This window comes from Bos taurus, chromosome 19 (assembly GCF_002263795.3).
Source record: "Bos taurus isolate L1 Dominette 01449 registration number 42190680 breed Hereford chromosome 19, ARS-UCD2.0, whole genome shotgun sequence".
Taxonomy (NCBI): domain Eukaryota; kingdom Metazoa; phylum Chordata; class Mammalia; order Artiodactyla; family Bovidae; genus Bos; species Bos taurus.
Window position 1 is genome coordinate 56,572,434 of NC_037346.1, and position 16,742 is coordinate 56,589,175.

The 16,742-nt window shown below is 60.2% G+C and overlaps 1 protein-coding gene across 1 annotated transcript in view; it reads right to left on the reverse strand.

The window, feature by feature from the left end:
* Nucleotides 1–3,079: 3,079 nt before the first annotated feature.
* Nucleotides 3,080–16,742, reverse strand: part of TMEM104 (transmembrane protein 104) — a 71,592-nt gene continuing 57,929 nt past the window's right edge. Inside the window, exon 10 of the mRNA NM_001435039.1 lies at nt 3,080–5,529. Coding sequence (NP_001421968.1) covers nt 4,769–5,529 — 761 coding nt within the window. The 3' untranslated portion in view covers nt 3,080–4,768. The remainder of the gene's footprint in view (nt 5,530–16,742) is intronic.

Below are 16,742 nucleotides of genomic sequence, written 5' to 3' on the forward strand. Positions count from 1 at the left end.
GAGAATCTGTCCCACATCTCAGTTCTTTGTCCCCGCTCCGGGGCTCCCAGCCCCACCTCCTTCCTCTGCCTCATGTCATTGGCTGTGAACCATCTAAAAAGATGGCTCTTGAGTGCCGTTTACTGTGCTTTCACATCTGTGATTACATTTAGCCCCACAATGACTGAAGCCAGAATTCTTCTTCCATCCATTCTGCAAACAGTGGTGCCAGCAGAGCTTTTCTGACTGAGCATGTGAAGCCTGAGGCCTTTCTGTCCTGACAATTAGGGTGAAGCAGGGCAGAAACTAACTCCATGTCGTAGGGAGGAGGCCGGCAGCGCCATGTGCAGCCGCTGCCCCGTGTTCTTACCCTCACCACTCCTCCTTGCTGGCTTCCAGGAGGCTGGGTTCCCTCACGAGTCTCCAAATAGTCCACCACCTGGGACTGGAGCCACAAAAACTGGAAATTTTTGTTTGTTTGTTTGGCTTTAGGGGTAAGAGCAGCTGAAATAGTAGAGTGGGGGAAATTTCTAATACCCCTCCATTCCCAGCTGGAGTGCCTGACCACCACCAGTTTAGGGGGCCCCCATCCAAAGTCAGTTTCACTTTCTCTGCCCCATGGATTTTCAGATTCAGATCCAGAATCTGGGAGTTCCACAACAGGTGGTGAGTGTGGGTCTGAGTGAGTGCTAGGGCACAGCCTCTGGAGGTGAGAGGGTTAACCATTGGCCACCAGCCCCTGGATCTGAGCACCAGCCTCTGGATCTGAGCAGGCTGCAGTAGGTGAGGCTGGGAGGGGTTGTGAGGTCCAAGCTGCTCTCTGCTCCCTGCCCAATATCATTAATAACCAAGAACTAGAAAGATAATTAAGAACCACATGTGGGGCTGAGCCTGCTGCTGGCTGGCTCCAAGGAGGGGCCCGTCCCGCGCCCAGGGCTGGGTTCCTGGACGCCTGGCTCCTTCTCTAGGAATGTATTCTGGGGAGAAGCGAGTCTTAGAGGGGAGCGGGGGCAGGAAGGGTGCCTTCTGCAGGTTCAGATGCCTGCTGCCCCTCTGTGGGAGGACTAGAGAAGGTTCTGCCTGATCAACGGGAGGGCAGAAAGCCTGGTAGGGGCTCAGGGAGCCGGCTGTGTGAGTGAGCGCAGCGAGGCCATGGTTATGGTCAGTCATCGTAAAGCAGGGCGTGACTGGGGAGCAAACAGCCGGCTGAACCCAGACACCCAAATGCTGTGTTTTTCTTTTGACGGGACACATGAGGAGGGGCAGTTGGTTGCATCTCAGCTGCAGACGTTTCCTGCTGTCTCACTCTGCTCCCTCCTGCTGCCCTGGTCACTGCGTTTCTTCCTCTGTCTTTGCTGAGGGGCTCATCCTCTACACCTCCTCTTTCCTGGGGCCCAGGTGTGGGGAAGGGGGCACAGAGCTTAGACAGGGGTGGGCAAGAGGGCTTTGGCCAGGATACCTGAGCTTCGGTTCCGTCTTGGCTCCAGAACTCCCTAGCTTGTGCTGAGTCTGGGGCTGTGAAGGGGGAAGGCTGCCCTTCAGTTTGCAGGGGAAATTGGGGAGCCAGATTCCCCCCTCCCCAAAGCCCTAAAGAATTCAAGTGCATTTCCTGTTTGTGAATCGTGGCAGGCAACTGCCAACAAGAAGACACTTGACTCACTAGGCGGCTATGAAACCAACTAGGTGCCTGAGGACCCAGACCAGGGGTCTTTGATAAGTCTAGAGGGACATGGCTATACGTGCAGTATGTCTGGTGAGGACAAGGGAACTGGGCGTCAGTACACTGGACTTGAGCTCCCATACAGGTCAGGGATGCAGGTACAAAAGACAGGAGGAGAGACCTTGGGGGCTGCTGCCTGCAAGTGGCAGGTCCGATTTCTTGGTCTCCACTCTTAACCTGCAAGTTATGCCGCTAAGGTCCAGATGGAGAGTGCCCAGTGCCATGCCTGGAACACACCAGGCACTCAGGAGATGTCACTTCCCCCTTTCTGCCCTCTACACCATGAGCCCCAGGCCCTGGGGAGGCGGGATCCTACAGCTCCCACCTGCAGCTCTGGATCCTGGTTGCAGAAGAGCCAGGTGTCAGCCCCGATCAGGGGTGGGGTCTCTTAAGAGGCGTGGTTTCAGCCTTCACTGGCCCAGTGCCATACACACTGCCGGCTCTCCCCCTGGGACAGCTCTCTCCCCGGGGAGGTGGGGGGCTGCTCCTGCCCTCCCCCAACCTGCCTTTGGCCTCTGCCTGTTGCTGAGGCTGCTCCCACCCCCATTTTGGCAAGAACAGCTGTGTGGCTGAGGGCCTGGCAAGGTGCCTGCTGCCCACCTCCCACCACTTGGCAGTGCCTCCTGGCCTGTCATCCGCCATATGCCCCATCTGTAAGCCTGCAGCCGCCTCTCTGGCCTCAGGTGAGGGCACAGCCAGGAGCTGCTGGCACGAGGCTCAGTACTTTTGCGGGGAACAGACAGAGTAGGCTGACTCCCACCTTGACCTGGCCTGCCCTCAGGGCCAGTCTGGGGCAGTCAGGGCAGGTGAATGGCATCGGGTTGGGGCCTCCTCCGCAACAACTTGGACCCGAGCCAGGTCAGGCTGGCATCCTTTTCTAGCTTCCCCACCACTGACCCCAGGGCCCTCTGTAGACTAGAAGCCATCACCCCACTTGCCCACCTCCCTAAGCGGGTGTCAATACAGCCGAACGTGCTGGACGGGCAAGGTGAGCACCTGGGGACCGGCCAGCTGTCAGGACCTCAGCCCCTGTCCTCCGGGGCCATCAGCAGCAGAGAAGACGCTGACCCCATCTGACCTCCAGCAGGACAGACGTTAGGCAAACAGCAAGGAGCAAAGGAGCCCAGACCGGCAGGGGTGAGGCGCCCTGGTTTGCCATCAGTGGTGTGGACACCTCCGGCCACTTATTTCCGGGACTGTGGCTGCTCGGCTGGGAGGCGGAGCGGAACGCGGCTGCCCGACTCCGCGGCTGTCAGCTCCAGATTGCCACATAAATCAACCTGGCTTTACGACGCTAATAAATTTGTGTCCAAAATTTGGTTTGGAGCCTGAGGCGGCAGGATGGTTTGATTCGCTTTGTCCTTAAGCAAGAGGAAAATGTAATTGGAGAAGGGTAAGCACAGACGTTTTAATTGACTTTTCAGCAAAACAGCTGGACAGCCCCAGGGAGGGTCCCGGCCCCAGGGGGCGGACACATCCCGGCCCCGCCCACCCCGCAAGGCCTCCTGGGAGGCAAACGGGGAAGGGGCATCTTTCCGGGAGGATGCAAGAGAACAGTACATTGGACGAGCTGTGAGGACGGAAGATGCGCGACAAGAGTGAGAAAGCAGGTCGCGGCCGATTGAGACACTGGACTCTCACAGGCCGGGGGCTGCCCCGGGGAGGGCTGGGACTGCCCACGGACTCCCCGTGTTCTTGCAAAGCCCGTGTTCCCCTCCGCGAAACCACCCGTGGGCCTCAGAAGACCTGGCGTCCATGCTCTGTCCAAAGTTTGAAGACAGTTGAGATGCGCGGGGGTGGAGGGGGCGGGGAGCAGGCTGCCGGGATTCCCTGGAGAGCCGAGCAAGGCACTGAGATCAAAGGACGGAGGGGCAGGGACCCCACCCCAGAGGCTGCTCCTGTCCACTGCTCTGGGCTCCAGGACAGGAGGATTAGGCCCAGGGCCGGGGGCTCGCCAGGGAGGGCCAGGAGGAGCCCCCGGGTCCTGAAGCAGAAGGCACGTTGAAAATGCAGTTCATTCGAGTCACCTGTGTCTCCCAGGGAGGCTGGCCCAGCAGGTGCATGCATGATTGTGGGGGTGGGGGTTACCATGTGGAGCTGGTGAGGTGCCCGGGAACCTGGCCCTCCTTCCATGGGAAGGGTGAGCAGGGCCCTATCTCACCCCACGGCACCCAAGGGACATGAGAGCATGGACATCAGGGTTGTACCCACAGTCTGGCTTGAAAGGGAGCCCCTGTTAGTGATGGAGTGGGGGCAGGCGTGACCTCTCTTACGGGGTGGGAACCATGGGCTACATGCCTGGGGTGCTCCCAGCCACAGTGGTGACAGCCGGGGGGCCACTCCAGTGCCCCTTGTATGCTGGCCTGTGCCCCCCCAACCCTGGCACTGCAGGAGGCCCAAGGATCCCTTCCAGGGATGTGTGGGCTGCTGTGTCTGCGAGGAAAGGGCTGCTTCCGCCCGCTGCTCCAGAGTCATCATGGACTCAGGAGCCCGGGACAGATGTTGGTGCCCTCCGCGTGGCCTTCACTGCTTTGGTCTTGGGCCCCTGGGACCAATTAGCACATCCGGTCCTTGTCACCGGCTGGCCTGGCACTCCCCTAGGAGAGGTGCTTGGCACCTCCAGGCCTGGCGGAAAGGTGAGCCCTGCCAGGCCCAGTGGGGAGGACAGGAGGGCTCTGGGCTCACCCTGGTGGAGCGGATTTCCCAGAGATGCAGGAGGGGCTGGGAGAGAGGCTGGGGGACACGTGTCTGGTATAAATAATGGCAGTGTGCCAGCACTGCGCTTCCACAGTTCCGAAGCAGAGGACTCGAGTCCAGTAACCAGACGAGAGCCTCGGAGCAGCTGCGTGGCCCTGCTGTGGGACTCGGCTGGCGGGGGCAGCCCCAGGCAAGAGGACCTGGAGGACAGCGACCTCGGTGAGGTGCAGGCTGTGTCGAATCCTGGGTGGGGAGGAGGTCCCCTCCAAGAGCCTGGGTCTTGCCTGCCCCGCTGCGCCCAGGGAGGCAACGAGCTCTGGGCTCTGCCGGTGGGGGGCTCCTATCCCTCTCGTCACCAGACACGTCCTGCCGTCAGAGCTTAGTCTCGCTGAGGACAATGTTGGCGGTGACAAAGAAGAAGCAGGAGAAAGCCCAGAGCAGCACAAAGCCCACCCAGAAGGTGTGGCGAAAGGGGGACCTGTGCTTGTTGACGGTCCCGTAGCCGAAGGCCAGCTGGGTGTCCTTGCGGCAGAGGTACACCAGGAAGGCCGGGATGACGTACTGGATGCCCGTGCCCGCGTAGGCCCCCGTGATGCCCACCAGGGACTCCAGGTCGTGGGTGCAGAAGGCCACCAGCACGGGGGGCAGCAGGGTGATGGTGGGGAACACCACGCGGTCCACCACCCAGGGGTATGTGCCCCCCTCACGGTGGAAGAGTGTCTTCCAGTTGTTGCGGAGGGTCACGGCGATGATGGGGAAGTTGGTGCTGATGGTGAAGACGGGGAAGAGGCCGAGGAAGAAGCGCACGGCAGCCAGGCCCACCACGTCGCAGCGTGCAAAGTTGAGGGTGTACATGTCCAGCAGGCTGTCGCCACGGAAGCAGAAGATGGCAGTGAAGGAGAGGAGCCCGTAGAACGCCAGGATGAGCACGTAGTCCAGGAAGACCAGGCGCGTGAGGTGGCGCTTGGAGGAGACGGGGGTGAGGAGCGACGGCAGGGAGTGCTGGCACATGAAGGAGTAGACGCACACGCCCAGCAGGTTCCGGACGCCCGAGAGGTCTGCCAGCGGAGGGTGCCCCTCCCCACGCCCGTGCGCAATGCGCACCAGGGCCAGCACGATCATGATGGCAAAAGCTGCAAGACAGGACGGGGGTCAGGCAGGCAGGGAGGAGGGGCAGCCCCACCCGGGGCCTGTCTCGGGTCTGGGGGCGGCGACCACAGGACCTGAGCCCCGAGAGAAAGCACATTAAGATTCCCAAGGTTGGGAGAGTCGTCCTTGGGTGCAGGCCGGCAGTGGCTGCTGCTGTTGGGGACATCCTGCCCACTCCCCCCACCCGCAGGTATAGGAAGGTGCGTGTTGGGGGAGTTGCTGGGCACGGCAGGAGGGCGATCAGTCCCCTCGGAGGAGTGCAGGCTCCCTACGGGCCCCAGGGGTAGGGGTTTCCCACCAGCTTCCTGGCAGGGGGAGGCCTGGAGCAGGGTGCTGGTCGCTCTTCTTTGTTTGGTTTGAAAGACTGGGTTGTCTGAGGATCGGGGTTGCGGGGCGGGGGTGGAGGGCACAGAGCCCTTGGGAGGAGCTGTCCTCCTGGGCAGGGGGGACGGAGGGTGGCAGCCTTGGGTGGAGGACGGGACCCAGAGTCACTTGAGGCAAGAAACAGCACTGGGGGCCAATGCTGGGGGAGCTGAGGCCAAGGCTAGAGGCCGAGGCTGTGTGGCTCTGTTCTCCTGGACAGGAAGCCACTCTGCCCCGGGTATGCTGCAGAAAGGGAAGGGGATCGGGGACTGTTGAGAGCAGACAGAGCTCTGGGCTGGCTGCACTCTTACAGCGGCCCTCACACCCCGAGCCGGCGCTCCTGAACATCGGCGCCTGGAAGACAGACGCCCTTGCTGATCCTGTGGACGCCGAGTCTCTGGCTTCCCGAATCTGTTATTCAGAGTTCCCAGAACGGCCACTGTTAGGCACTCCGCACACCCAGAGACCCTGGGCATTCCTGTCTCCAGTGCCAGGGTCCACACACCCCTGCTGTCTCTGCTCAGACCAGACCCGACAGCCCCTCCAGCCTGGGCCCCCACGGCTCAGGTAAAGCCCACCGTGACACCTGACATTTCTTGGGCAGTGATGCAAGCGAGGTGAAGGGACAGTGGCTGAAGAGCCTGGCTGCCGGCCACGTGGCTCCTGCCTGCCAGGCTGTCGCAGGCTTGGGGCTCCTCCCAGGTAGGAGGCTGGGGGTCTCCCCACTGTGCCCTTCAGGCCAGGTCACACCGTCCGCTCCCCGGAAGGGAGCCCTTTCTCCGAGGACGCCCGGGAAGCCAGACTGCCGTCTGCCCACAGTGACACTTGGGAGCAGGACGGGTGGAACTGTCATCTATTACTTTTAATCGGAGCTGCCGACGCTGCCAGGCACTAGTCGGGAGGAGGGGAGCCAGGAAACAGGCCGTGGAAATTGCCAATAAAGACGATGATTTGTTTCTGAGGCTCTCAGATGCACCCATCCCTGCTGCTCCTGATTGCGGGGGCCCCATGACCGAAGGCATCACAGGTCCTGCCAGTACTGGTCAGTCAAGGGGAAGTGGCAACCCAGTTCGCCCCTCAGGGACACCCGAGACCCCGGTGGTCTGGCTCGTCTGTTTTCTCGGGGTGGGTGCAGGGTTGGGGGGGCGGGTCAGAGATCTGTGTAGGAGAGCCGCATCCAGAAAGTGCACTGGGGCAGGATATGATGGCGGGGGGTGGGGGGGACCCAGGGGAAAGGCCGGACAGGGTGGTGGTGGAGTCCCCCACGTGCCAGGGAGTCTCGGGCTTCCCTGGTGGCTGAGTGGTAAAGAATCCTCCTGCAATGCAAGAGCCACAGGAGACATGGGTTCGATCCCTGGTTTGGGAAGGTTCCCCTGTTGGAGGGCATGCTAACCCACTCCAGCATTCTTGCCTAGAGAATTCCATGGACAGCGGAGCCTGGTGGGCCACAGTCCATGGGGTCACAAAGAGTTGGAAGCGACTGAAGCGACTAGGCAGGGAGTCTGCCCTGGGCCAGAGAGGGTTACAGAACAGAGCTGAGCGGGTGGGGTGGCTACAGCTGGCCCCGGGCCCACCTGGTGGTTAGCTAGTCAAGAGGCTGCAGCTGACAGTTCTGGTAGCAGAGGTCGGCCACCTGAGGCAGGGCCAAGGCCAAGAGGGCAGCTGCTACAAGGCAGGAGCTCAGCCCTACCCTGCCACCACCCGAGTGTCTGGTGGAGAACTGGCACTACCCCGGCCCAGGCCGAGGCTGGCGCGTGCTGTGAAAGAGGCACGTGGTAAACCCTCCAGAGCTCTGCTGAACTTGGCCGAGGGGCTCTGGGTCTGGTGGGCGTGCAGGAGGCAGGAGAAGCTGGCTGTTTGGACGTGAGCCTATCCCTGCTCCCTCCAGCTAGGAGGCTGGCTGGCGCGTCTCTACTCATCGTCCTCCTCAGCTCTAAATCACCAAGTCGTAGTAAGAAACATAGGCAGAAACTGGCTTGCTGGCTTCAGAACGAGCTACCTGCTCGGTCCTGACGGGTGGCTCTGACCTTGAGGGGTCATGGCACTGGGGGCTCGAGGTCCAACTTCCCCAGAGCCACCCGGTCCTGCCCTGGGCACCACACGCCTTCCCTCCGGGCCCTTCCCTCCCCTGGGGTGGCCAGGGGAGCAGAGTTCAGCTGTTGAACTAGATTGATTGTCCCGTCCCCAGGAGATGGCTGCTCCAAAAACTCATTGGGTCTGATTGTAAATCAAGATGAAACGAGGGTGACAGGGTGTGAGCGACAGATGCGGCCAGGAGAGCAGGGCTCTGAGTGCACACCGGACGCCCAGGGCTCGGGCGCCACCACGGACAGCTCGCGTCCCCGGGTTGCAGCCGCGTGGGAGAGGGGACAGGGCAGTGAGCATCCTGACGTCTGGGCAGGCAGAACCTGCAGTTCCCCAGGGCACACACGGCGGGCTTCTCTCCGAGCCTCACAGGCTGCGTTCAGACAGCCTGTGTGATGGCTGGGGTTGCAGTCCACATCCATCCACTTCCACCTGCGTCCCACACCAGGCTGCTGGGGAGGCAGCCCTGGGGGTGGGAGAGCAGCTAGGGGCCTGTCACACGTCGCCCGAGGAGCGGCTGTCGGCCTCGGAAGGGGCAGCTGCAGGGTAACAAGCGGGGTCAGGAGGCTTCTCTTTTAATATTGGCGGCACCAGCCCGGGGGAAAAACAACCGGGCCTGTTTTGTGTGAATCAGGGGGCTCACCAGGACCATTCATTCATTCATTTAGCGGTGATGTCCTGAGGGTCCCCTGTGCTGGTAACTACTCTGAGCATCTGTGGATGGTGTCCTGTGCCAATAGGAACAGTCCTAGTCCTTCTAGAGCCTACAGTCCAGGGGGCCCAGCTGGTGGAACTTATAGGGGAGAAATGACAGCGAAAGAAATGACTGGCTAACAGCCATGTGAGCTATGGTGGGGCGATGGGGAGAGCCGAGTCTCAGGAGGTCCAAGCCAGGAGAGAAGACCACCTGGGGCTCACAGAAGGGAGCCAGGCGCCAGAGTCGCTTTGGAAGAACCAGTAGGGCTGTCCCTGTCGCGGTGCAGGAGGGGAGGGTCAGCCCAAAGTGGGCGGGACAGGGTCAGGGCCCCTGGTCGCACTCGCTGCCATGCCCTGTTCCACCCTCAGAGTATTGATCCACCTTGAGCTGCTCCTGCACTGCCTCAGCAGGGAGAGACAGAGAGAGGGAGAGAGACAAGGCAGAGAGACAGACAGGAGCGGAAGGCAAGTCCGAATCTCTGTTCCTGAACCCTGAGCGTACAGCTTGGAGGAGACATCTCCCTGATTCCTTTTCTGAGGAGGTCAGGTTGAAAGTAAAGTCCACACCAGGACGGGCCTCCGGCTCAGGCACGTCCAGTTGGCAGCCTCAGGTCAGTGGGGTCACGTCATTGCCAGCTTTCACTCCCGGGGACATCAGAGGCCTCAAGTATGGGGGTCAAAGTAAACTCTTATACCAAGACGCAGGCTCAGGACAGATAACAAGTCATCAGTGAGGCCCCTAGAGTGCTCCGCCAAGAAACGCCCCTTGGTCACCTGCCCTGATTTGCACATGACACTTAAGAGACACAGGACTGAGGTGTGAAACTGGGTTGTCTTTAAAAAGCCCAAGGAAACGAGAGCTCTCAGTTGCCCGGGGCTGTGACCACCTGGGTGGCCTGCCCTGCAGAGGGGAGGGGATGCACTGCTGGGGGCATTTCGGAAGTGGCTTCTGGTCCTGGGTCAGTCAGTCAGTCCTTTCGGTAGAAGTTTGAGCTAGAACAGAGCTCCTCTGGAAGGTGGGGGGACTCTGCCTACCGGCCTGAGCCCAGCCCTGACCCCTGCTGTCTCCTCTGCGGGCCCTGAGAGGAACACAGCTGTCACGGAAGGAGAGGGGACACGTGTCCACTAAGGCCAGATCCCTCATCCTTGATCCCCGAGGGCCCCGGAGCACACAAACACGAGCAGCCACGACTGAGAGCCAAGGGTGAAGCTGGTGGACTCCTTCCAGTGGTGCCCTGGGCGGGGGCTGTGCCGGCAGCCCAGCCCCTGGCCCGCAGCCAGCGCTGTGCTGTGCAGTGCCCGGGAGGGGCCTGGTGCCACCTCCCTCCCTGAGCTCTGGGCCTGGCTCCAGATGCCCCCCCAACACCCTGCTGCTCTCAGGGCCCCGCGAGTGGCCCTGTTCCCTCACTTGCGAGGCGCAGGCCGTCCATCAAGGCGGCTGTCAGGGGCACGGTGCCCTCCTCCCCAAGCGGGGAATCAGTGTGCCATGGCTGATGATTACGAATGGCCCTGCGTGCCCATCCCAGCTCGGGCACTGGCGCTCCAGGCAGGGAGCTGGGTCCCAAGAGATTCCAGCTTCCTCCTTCAACCCCCAGTGCCCTTGGAGGTTGGGTCATCAGAGCTGGGCTGCCCCCAGCCCCCAACCCTGAGATTCAGGAGGCCTGGGAGGAGCTGATGGGGTAACGTCAGCCTGAGCTGAGAACACTGAAGATCAGGCAGTTTCTCGGCCCTAAAAGCAGGAACAAGTGGCTGGGCTATCGTTCCTTATAGAATAGGACTGGCTGGGAACAGAGAGCCACAGGGCAGGTTCCCAGGACACGCAGGTCAGGGCTGGGAGTGGCAGCTCAGCCTGCAAAGCTCTAACCCCTCGGAGAGAACAGGAGAGGGAGGGGGCCGCTGCTTTCCTTCTGAAAGAGCTTCAGTCCTTGAGTTGCACTGGGCTCAGCTCCTGGCCCTGTCCTGAACTGGGTGAGCCTGCGGTGGTTACTTAGCTTCTTAGTGCCTCTGTTTCATCACCTTTAAAAAACGGAGACGCTCGTGGGCCTGGGGACATGGAATAAGATGTTATTTAAAAAGGCGACAAAGGTCCGTCTAGTCAAAGCTATGGTTTTTCCAGTAGTCAGGTATGGATGTGGGAGTTGGACCATGAAGAAAGCTGAGTGAAGAAGAATTGATATTTTTAAAGTGTGGTGTTGGAGAAGACTCTTGAGAGTCCCTTGGACTGCAAGGAGATCCAACCAGTCCATCCTAAAGGAAATCAGTCCTGAATATTTTTTGGAAGGACTGATGCTGAAGGTGAAACTCCAATACTTTGGCCACCTGATGCGAAGAGCTGACTCGTTGGAAAAGACCCTGATGCTGGGAAAGATTGAAGGCGGGAGAAGGGAACGACCGAGGATGAGATGGTTGGATGGCATCACTGACTCGATGGACATGAGTTTGAGCAAGCTTTGGGAGTTGGTGATGGACAGTGAAGCCTGGTGTGCTTTAGTCCATGGGGTCACAAAGAGTCAGACACGAGTGAGCAACTGAACTGAACTGAATAAGCACAGGGCAGGGTCTGTCCCGCAGCAATCACTCAAAAACGTGTCCGTCTCTTTTATCATCACAGAAACCTTATTTCCTATCCTGATAGCCCAGGCCAGCAAGAAAACCTGTAAATCCCAAGTCCTCACCCAATTCTCCTTCTGTGCAAGGAGGGTCCTGGGGTCAACCCGTGACCCCGCTCAGGTCGAGTCACAGTCATGACCCTTCCCTGCTGAGCGTCTCTGGCCGAGGTGTCAGCTAATCTCTGGGGGACGAGGAGGAGCTGGGGCAGGCCGCTCACACCTGCTCTGTGAACCAGAGCCACCTCTTCCTGCTCCGCTGAAGGTCATACGAGGGCAAGCTGTCCCCAACACCAGGTTGGCTGTAGGGACTCAGCGTCTGCTTTCTGTACGAGGCTGGGTGGGAACCAGAAGGGAACTGTTTGGGCTCTTCAGCGCCCATTTCAGCCCATCCTTCGGGTCATCGCCCTCCCGCCTGAGTTCAGGCTGTGGTCGGGGCAGAGGCTCCTTTCACACTCAGAGGGGACAGGACACAAGGACACACTCGCTCTCTGGTGGGGAGGGGCGCCCTCGGGGGAGAAGGGAAGCTCCCTGAGCAGATGCACTCGGCTCCAGAAGCACCGTGGCCCTGGGTCAGATTTTGTGCCAGGCCCACAAGACATTCTGTGGTCTCTGGCCTTGCCTGCGTAACTCGCACAAGTCCCCTGGGTTTTGATGAAGGAAGGGACTTTGGATCTGACCGCCTTCCCTGCTGGATCAGCCCCTGAGGTTTCCAGAGGATTCGAGCTTGGTGGGCATCATTATCATCTCAGAGGCAGGAAAGAAGGGCGTTTAAGTAATCAACTTAGGGGATGGAGGTTCTCCTCCAGAAGGACTCAGGGCAGAGCCTCAAGTGTCTCAGGAGGAGCGGGTCGTTGATCAAGGGCAGGTATTTGAGTCTCTGAAGCAATCAAGCCTTAAGTACAAAATCAAGAGCTCTGGCCTTTTCAACCTTCGACTTTCCACACCCTCAAGGCATGGCAAGTGGCGGCTGGGAGGGCGGGCTCTCAGTTTTTCTTAAGCTGTCTGAGCTGGCTCTGTTTGTAATCTCTGGGAGAGCGCAGCCCAGGGGCCTCTGGCTGGCAGGCAGACTAATCTTTGGGGAGATCAGAAACATAAAACTTCCACACCGTCACTTTTCCCCAAGGCGGCTCAGTCCTTTCTAAACCTTTTCTTCTTACTCCTTCCCCCTCGGATTCGGATGTCTAAGCCCTAACCCCTGATGTGACCGCACATGGGGTGACTGTGCTTCCCAGGGGGTGCTGGGAAGAATCTGCCGGCCAGTGCAGCTAGGGATGGGGCCGCTAAAGAGCTGTTACAGGTCAAATGAGATCAGAAGGGTGGACCCTAATCTGATGGGATATGTGCTTTTTTTTTTTTTTAAGAAATTAAAAAAATTTTTATTTAGTTATTTTTGGCTGCTTTGGGTCTTCATTACTACACGTGGGCTTTCTCTAGTTGGGACAAGCAGGGGTTACTCTCTGCTGTGGTGCTCGGGCTTCTCTTGTTGCGGAGCACCGGCTCTAGGGCACGCGGGCTTAAGCTGCTCCGTGGCATGTGGGACGTTCCCAGACCAGGTTTCGAACCCGTGTCCCCTGCACTGCAAGGTGGACTCTTAGCCACTGGACCACCAGGGGAGTCCCACGTGCTCTTCTAAAAAGAGAGAGGGGAGACAGAGCACACGCTGTCTGCACACACAGAGGAAAAGCCATGTGACGGTACGGTGAGCAGGTGGTCACCTACAAGCGAGGGAGGGAGGTCTCACCAGAAACCAGCCCTGAAGGCTCCTTGATCCTGCGCATCCAGCTCCAGAACTGAGAAAATAGACCTCTGCTGTTTAAGGCACTGGTTCATGGTATCGTTACGACAGCCTGAGCCCACTAAGGCAGCTGATGAGCAGCGGCTGGATGCAGAGAGAAACCAGGAAAGCCAGAAAGAGGGGAGGCAGAGCTGTGACAAGGGCATGGGGCTCCCCGGGGTCTGAAGGCAGATTCCGGGGCTGCTCGGGGCCACAGCTCCTCCGACACGGCCTCCTGACCCAGCTGCCTGGCTGGCGTTCACCCTGGCTCGCAGGCAGCCTGGTTCTGAGCGGAGGAGCACGTGTAAGTCCGTCGGGCACCTCGCCTGTCTGGGCCTCACCCCACTCTCTCTGCTAGAGTCCAGGAAGCTGACCTGCCGATCTCCTGGACAAGCAGGAGTCCCTGCCTGAAGGCCAGGTCAGCACAAGTGTCAGCCATGTGCAGGGCAGAGCTGCCGACAACAGAGGCCGCTCAGAGAGGAGAGCCAGCCAGGGTCTTTGCTTGGGGCCGAGCCGGGCTCTGAGGTCAGCCCTGCCGCTAATGAAAGGGGTCATTTGGTGACAAGCGGCTCGCCCTTCAGCAAGCTTTAATTAAGTGTCTTCTCTACCCTAAGAGCCTTAAGACAGCATCCTCCGGTTCTTCTTTCAACTAATCTCTGCATCTGCAGAGAAAACTTTTGGAAAACCAAGAATAAAATTAAGACCAGAGTAAAACATACATAGAAAGGTTTTCCTGGATCCCCTCCACTGGCTGTGTGGACACAAGGAGAGCCCTGGACAGTGGCCCGAGGTGGGGCATGTCGGGGTTGGGGGCAGCAGCAATGGCTCAGGACGAAGCCTGGCTGGGAGGGCAGATGGGGGTCCATGTGCTACTTTTATTTGGGGGTGTTCCTTCCTGGCCTTCCAAGAAGCACCAGTTGCATGAGGGGACAGCACTGAGTGGCCGTGAAGGAATTCAAACACCGAGCTGGTCTGTCGAGCCAACAGGATGTGGGGAACAGATGGCCCAGGCACGGATGACCCCGGACTGCTGGTGGTGACGGATCAGAGCAGTCCCAGCAGGAGACGCTCAGCTGAGATCAGTCATGGATCCATGGGGGGAGTTGGCCACTCGGCCACAGATAGTTCTGGGGACAGGCAAAATCGGACCCCTCGTGTTCCCGGGTGACGTCCCCTCCTGGGGACCTTCTGCCACTCGGGCCACCAGCCCTGGGTCCCACCTCTCCCTGCTGGCTCAGCCTGGAGGACAAATCTGGGGCACCTGCCAGGGGGAGGTGGGGTGTGCGGGGGCCGAGGAAATCCACGCGGCTCCAGCGTATGCACAGACCGCTGAGGGGGATGGTGCCTGACCCACTTTGAGGGGAACACAGAGACAGGAATAACGCGCGTGGTGCTGCTCTGAATACACGATCAGAGGGAAGGCAGCCCTGTGGGTCCCTAACAGCCCAGCCCGAGGAGGGCTGCCACGCCAGAGCTGCCTTTATTAGAGAGAAGCGGTTTTTTAATAACACTGAACGGGGCGCCCACAGCCGAGCCAGCTGTGTCCCAGAGCGGGAGGTGTCTGCTGGGGGTGGGGTGTGTTGCAGGGGATGTTGGTAATGGGGGTGAAGGGATGCTGCTGCTGTGGCCCCTTCCAGCCTGAGAGCCGCCCCCCTGGCCCACGCCCTAGGCGCCCCAGGGGCCACGGTCCGCAGCGGTCAGTTAAGCAGCTGAAGGCTCCAGCTCTGGGGTCACAGCTGCTGGGACTGTGGGCCTGAAGGACAGCACTGTCGTCTGCGTCCCCTAAGTGTCCCTGGTGGATGCGTGGCTGACGGTGAGAACTAGGAGTTAGGAGGAAGCCCGGCCTCTCTGTGAGGCCGGCCTGCGTCTCATTACTGGGAGGCTCGGGCTTTCCTTGAAGACGTGGGGGTGACGTTGGTGGAGAGCAGGGAGGCATCCCATCTGGTGGGCCTGGGGCCCAGCGCTGGGCGGGGGGTGGGGCGGGGAGGTCAGACAGTGGCAGCCGGCAATGCTCTCAGATCTCGGCGGGGATACCCAGGGACACAGCTCTTTCTGGAGTGATTCGGGCCACGTCCCTGACCTCCTGGCCAGCCCCAAAAGAGGCTCACTCTGGGGCCACTCCTGGGACATGGTGGCCAGAGATGACGATGGTGAGGGTGTGCGCGGGGCTGGTGTCTGGACGCTGAGCGCTGTGCAGACAGCGCTTTCTACACGGTCTCATTGTATCTTCCGGGTCTCCCAAACTCAGCCACCTGGTCCCCCCCAGAACTTATTTGAGCAGCAAAAGAAATCAATGGTGGCGCTTGTCAGACATGTTCTGACGTTTTCCTGACACGTGGTTATTTGCAAAGGCCATCAGCCCTTTAGATCGCAACCAGGGGCTTCTGGTGGAGGGACCGGCCCGCAGGCTTCTCAGCTCGTCTGGAGCTCTGGGGTGGGGGGTGGGGGACGGCTGTGCTCAGGCGGGGTCCCTGCAGTCTGCCCTGGCCTCAACAGATGGCAGAACAAACTCCTAATTACGCACGAGAAAGCTTCCGGCTCAGCACATCTATTTATGATTTTCCGGTCCCTTCGGTGTTCCTTCTTCCCTGTGCCTTCCAAGAACCCAAGCCAGCTGATTGCCACCCTATCTCCCCTCCCCGCTTGGCTCCCCCAGACATCCTGGGCCCTAATCTGGGCGGTGGGGAGCGACAGGGTGCGCGGGAAGTGGGAAGGCAGGGGGGATCTGGCCACAGAGCTGCCATTCAGCAGCAAAATGAAGAGGGGGCTCATCACAAACTGACAACTTGGCACACACTCGAGAGGACAAACAGGGCCAGGGCATTCACTGCCTCTGCAGGAGTTCTAGAAAAATTACCTGGGGTCATTTGGGGCCAGAATCGAGACGCCCCACACCCACCGCGATATCCCACGGGCAGGGGTGACTTGCTCCCTCCTGTGGCGGGGTTGCCTGGCGGTTCCCTGGGTAAACAATTTCTGCTCCCTGTCCCCCCGATCCTGCTCTGTCTTGTGCTCTGGGGTCAGGACCAGGGAGACCCCTTTGAGCAGGTCTGCAAAGGAAAATGCCCAGGTGGCTCCAGCGGGAACTGAACCCCAGGCTCAGCTACCTGTCAGAGGGCTGACATCACTGGGTGGTTGGGCTTCCACCCGAGAGGGCTTCGTGTCAGAGACGGCTTTCCTTTTCGAGCCCAGAGGCCTGACTCTCTCAGGGAGACAAATGACAGGCCTGAGCTGTCACCCACGGTTAGTGGAGAGGCTGCGGCCGATTGATTCTCTCTCGGATCAGAGGGAGAAGAGGGGCAAGGGACTTGCAGCGACAGCCGTGTCACCGCCTTGCGCCCTCTCTCAAGGCCACGGCCACTTCGCCCCGCCGCCCTGCCAGGGGCTGCCTCCGAGAGCCCAGGGGCTGCAGGTGGAGACTGGCGGAGGCCCCCTGAGGTCCCCTCGCTGCCCTAAAGGGAGAGGCTCCGGCCGGGAGGAGGAGAAACAGAGCGGGGTCACAGCGGGCCGCGGAGGCCCACGCTGGGGAAAAGAGCAGCCCGTTTTCTAAAGCAGCTGAGCCGTGGGCTCCACTCCGTGAGCCCCGTCCTGGAGGAAGGCGAGGACCCCAAGAGCAGGACTGGGAGGGGCAGGGGCTGCGGGAGATGCCCAGGCACCCCGGGGCCCAGCT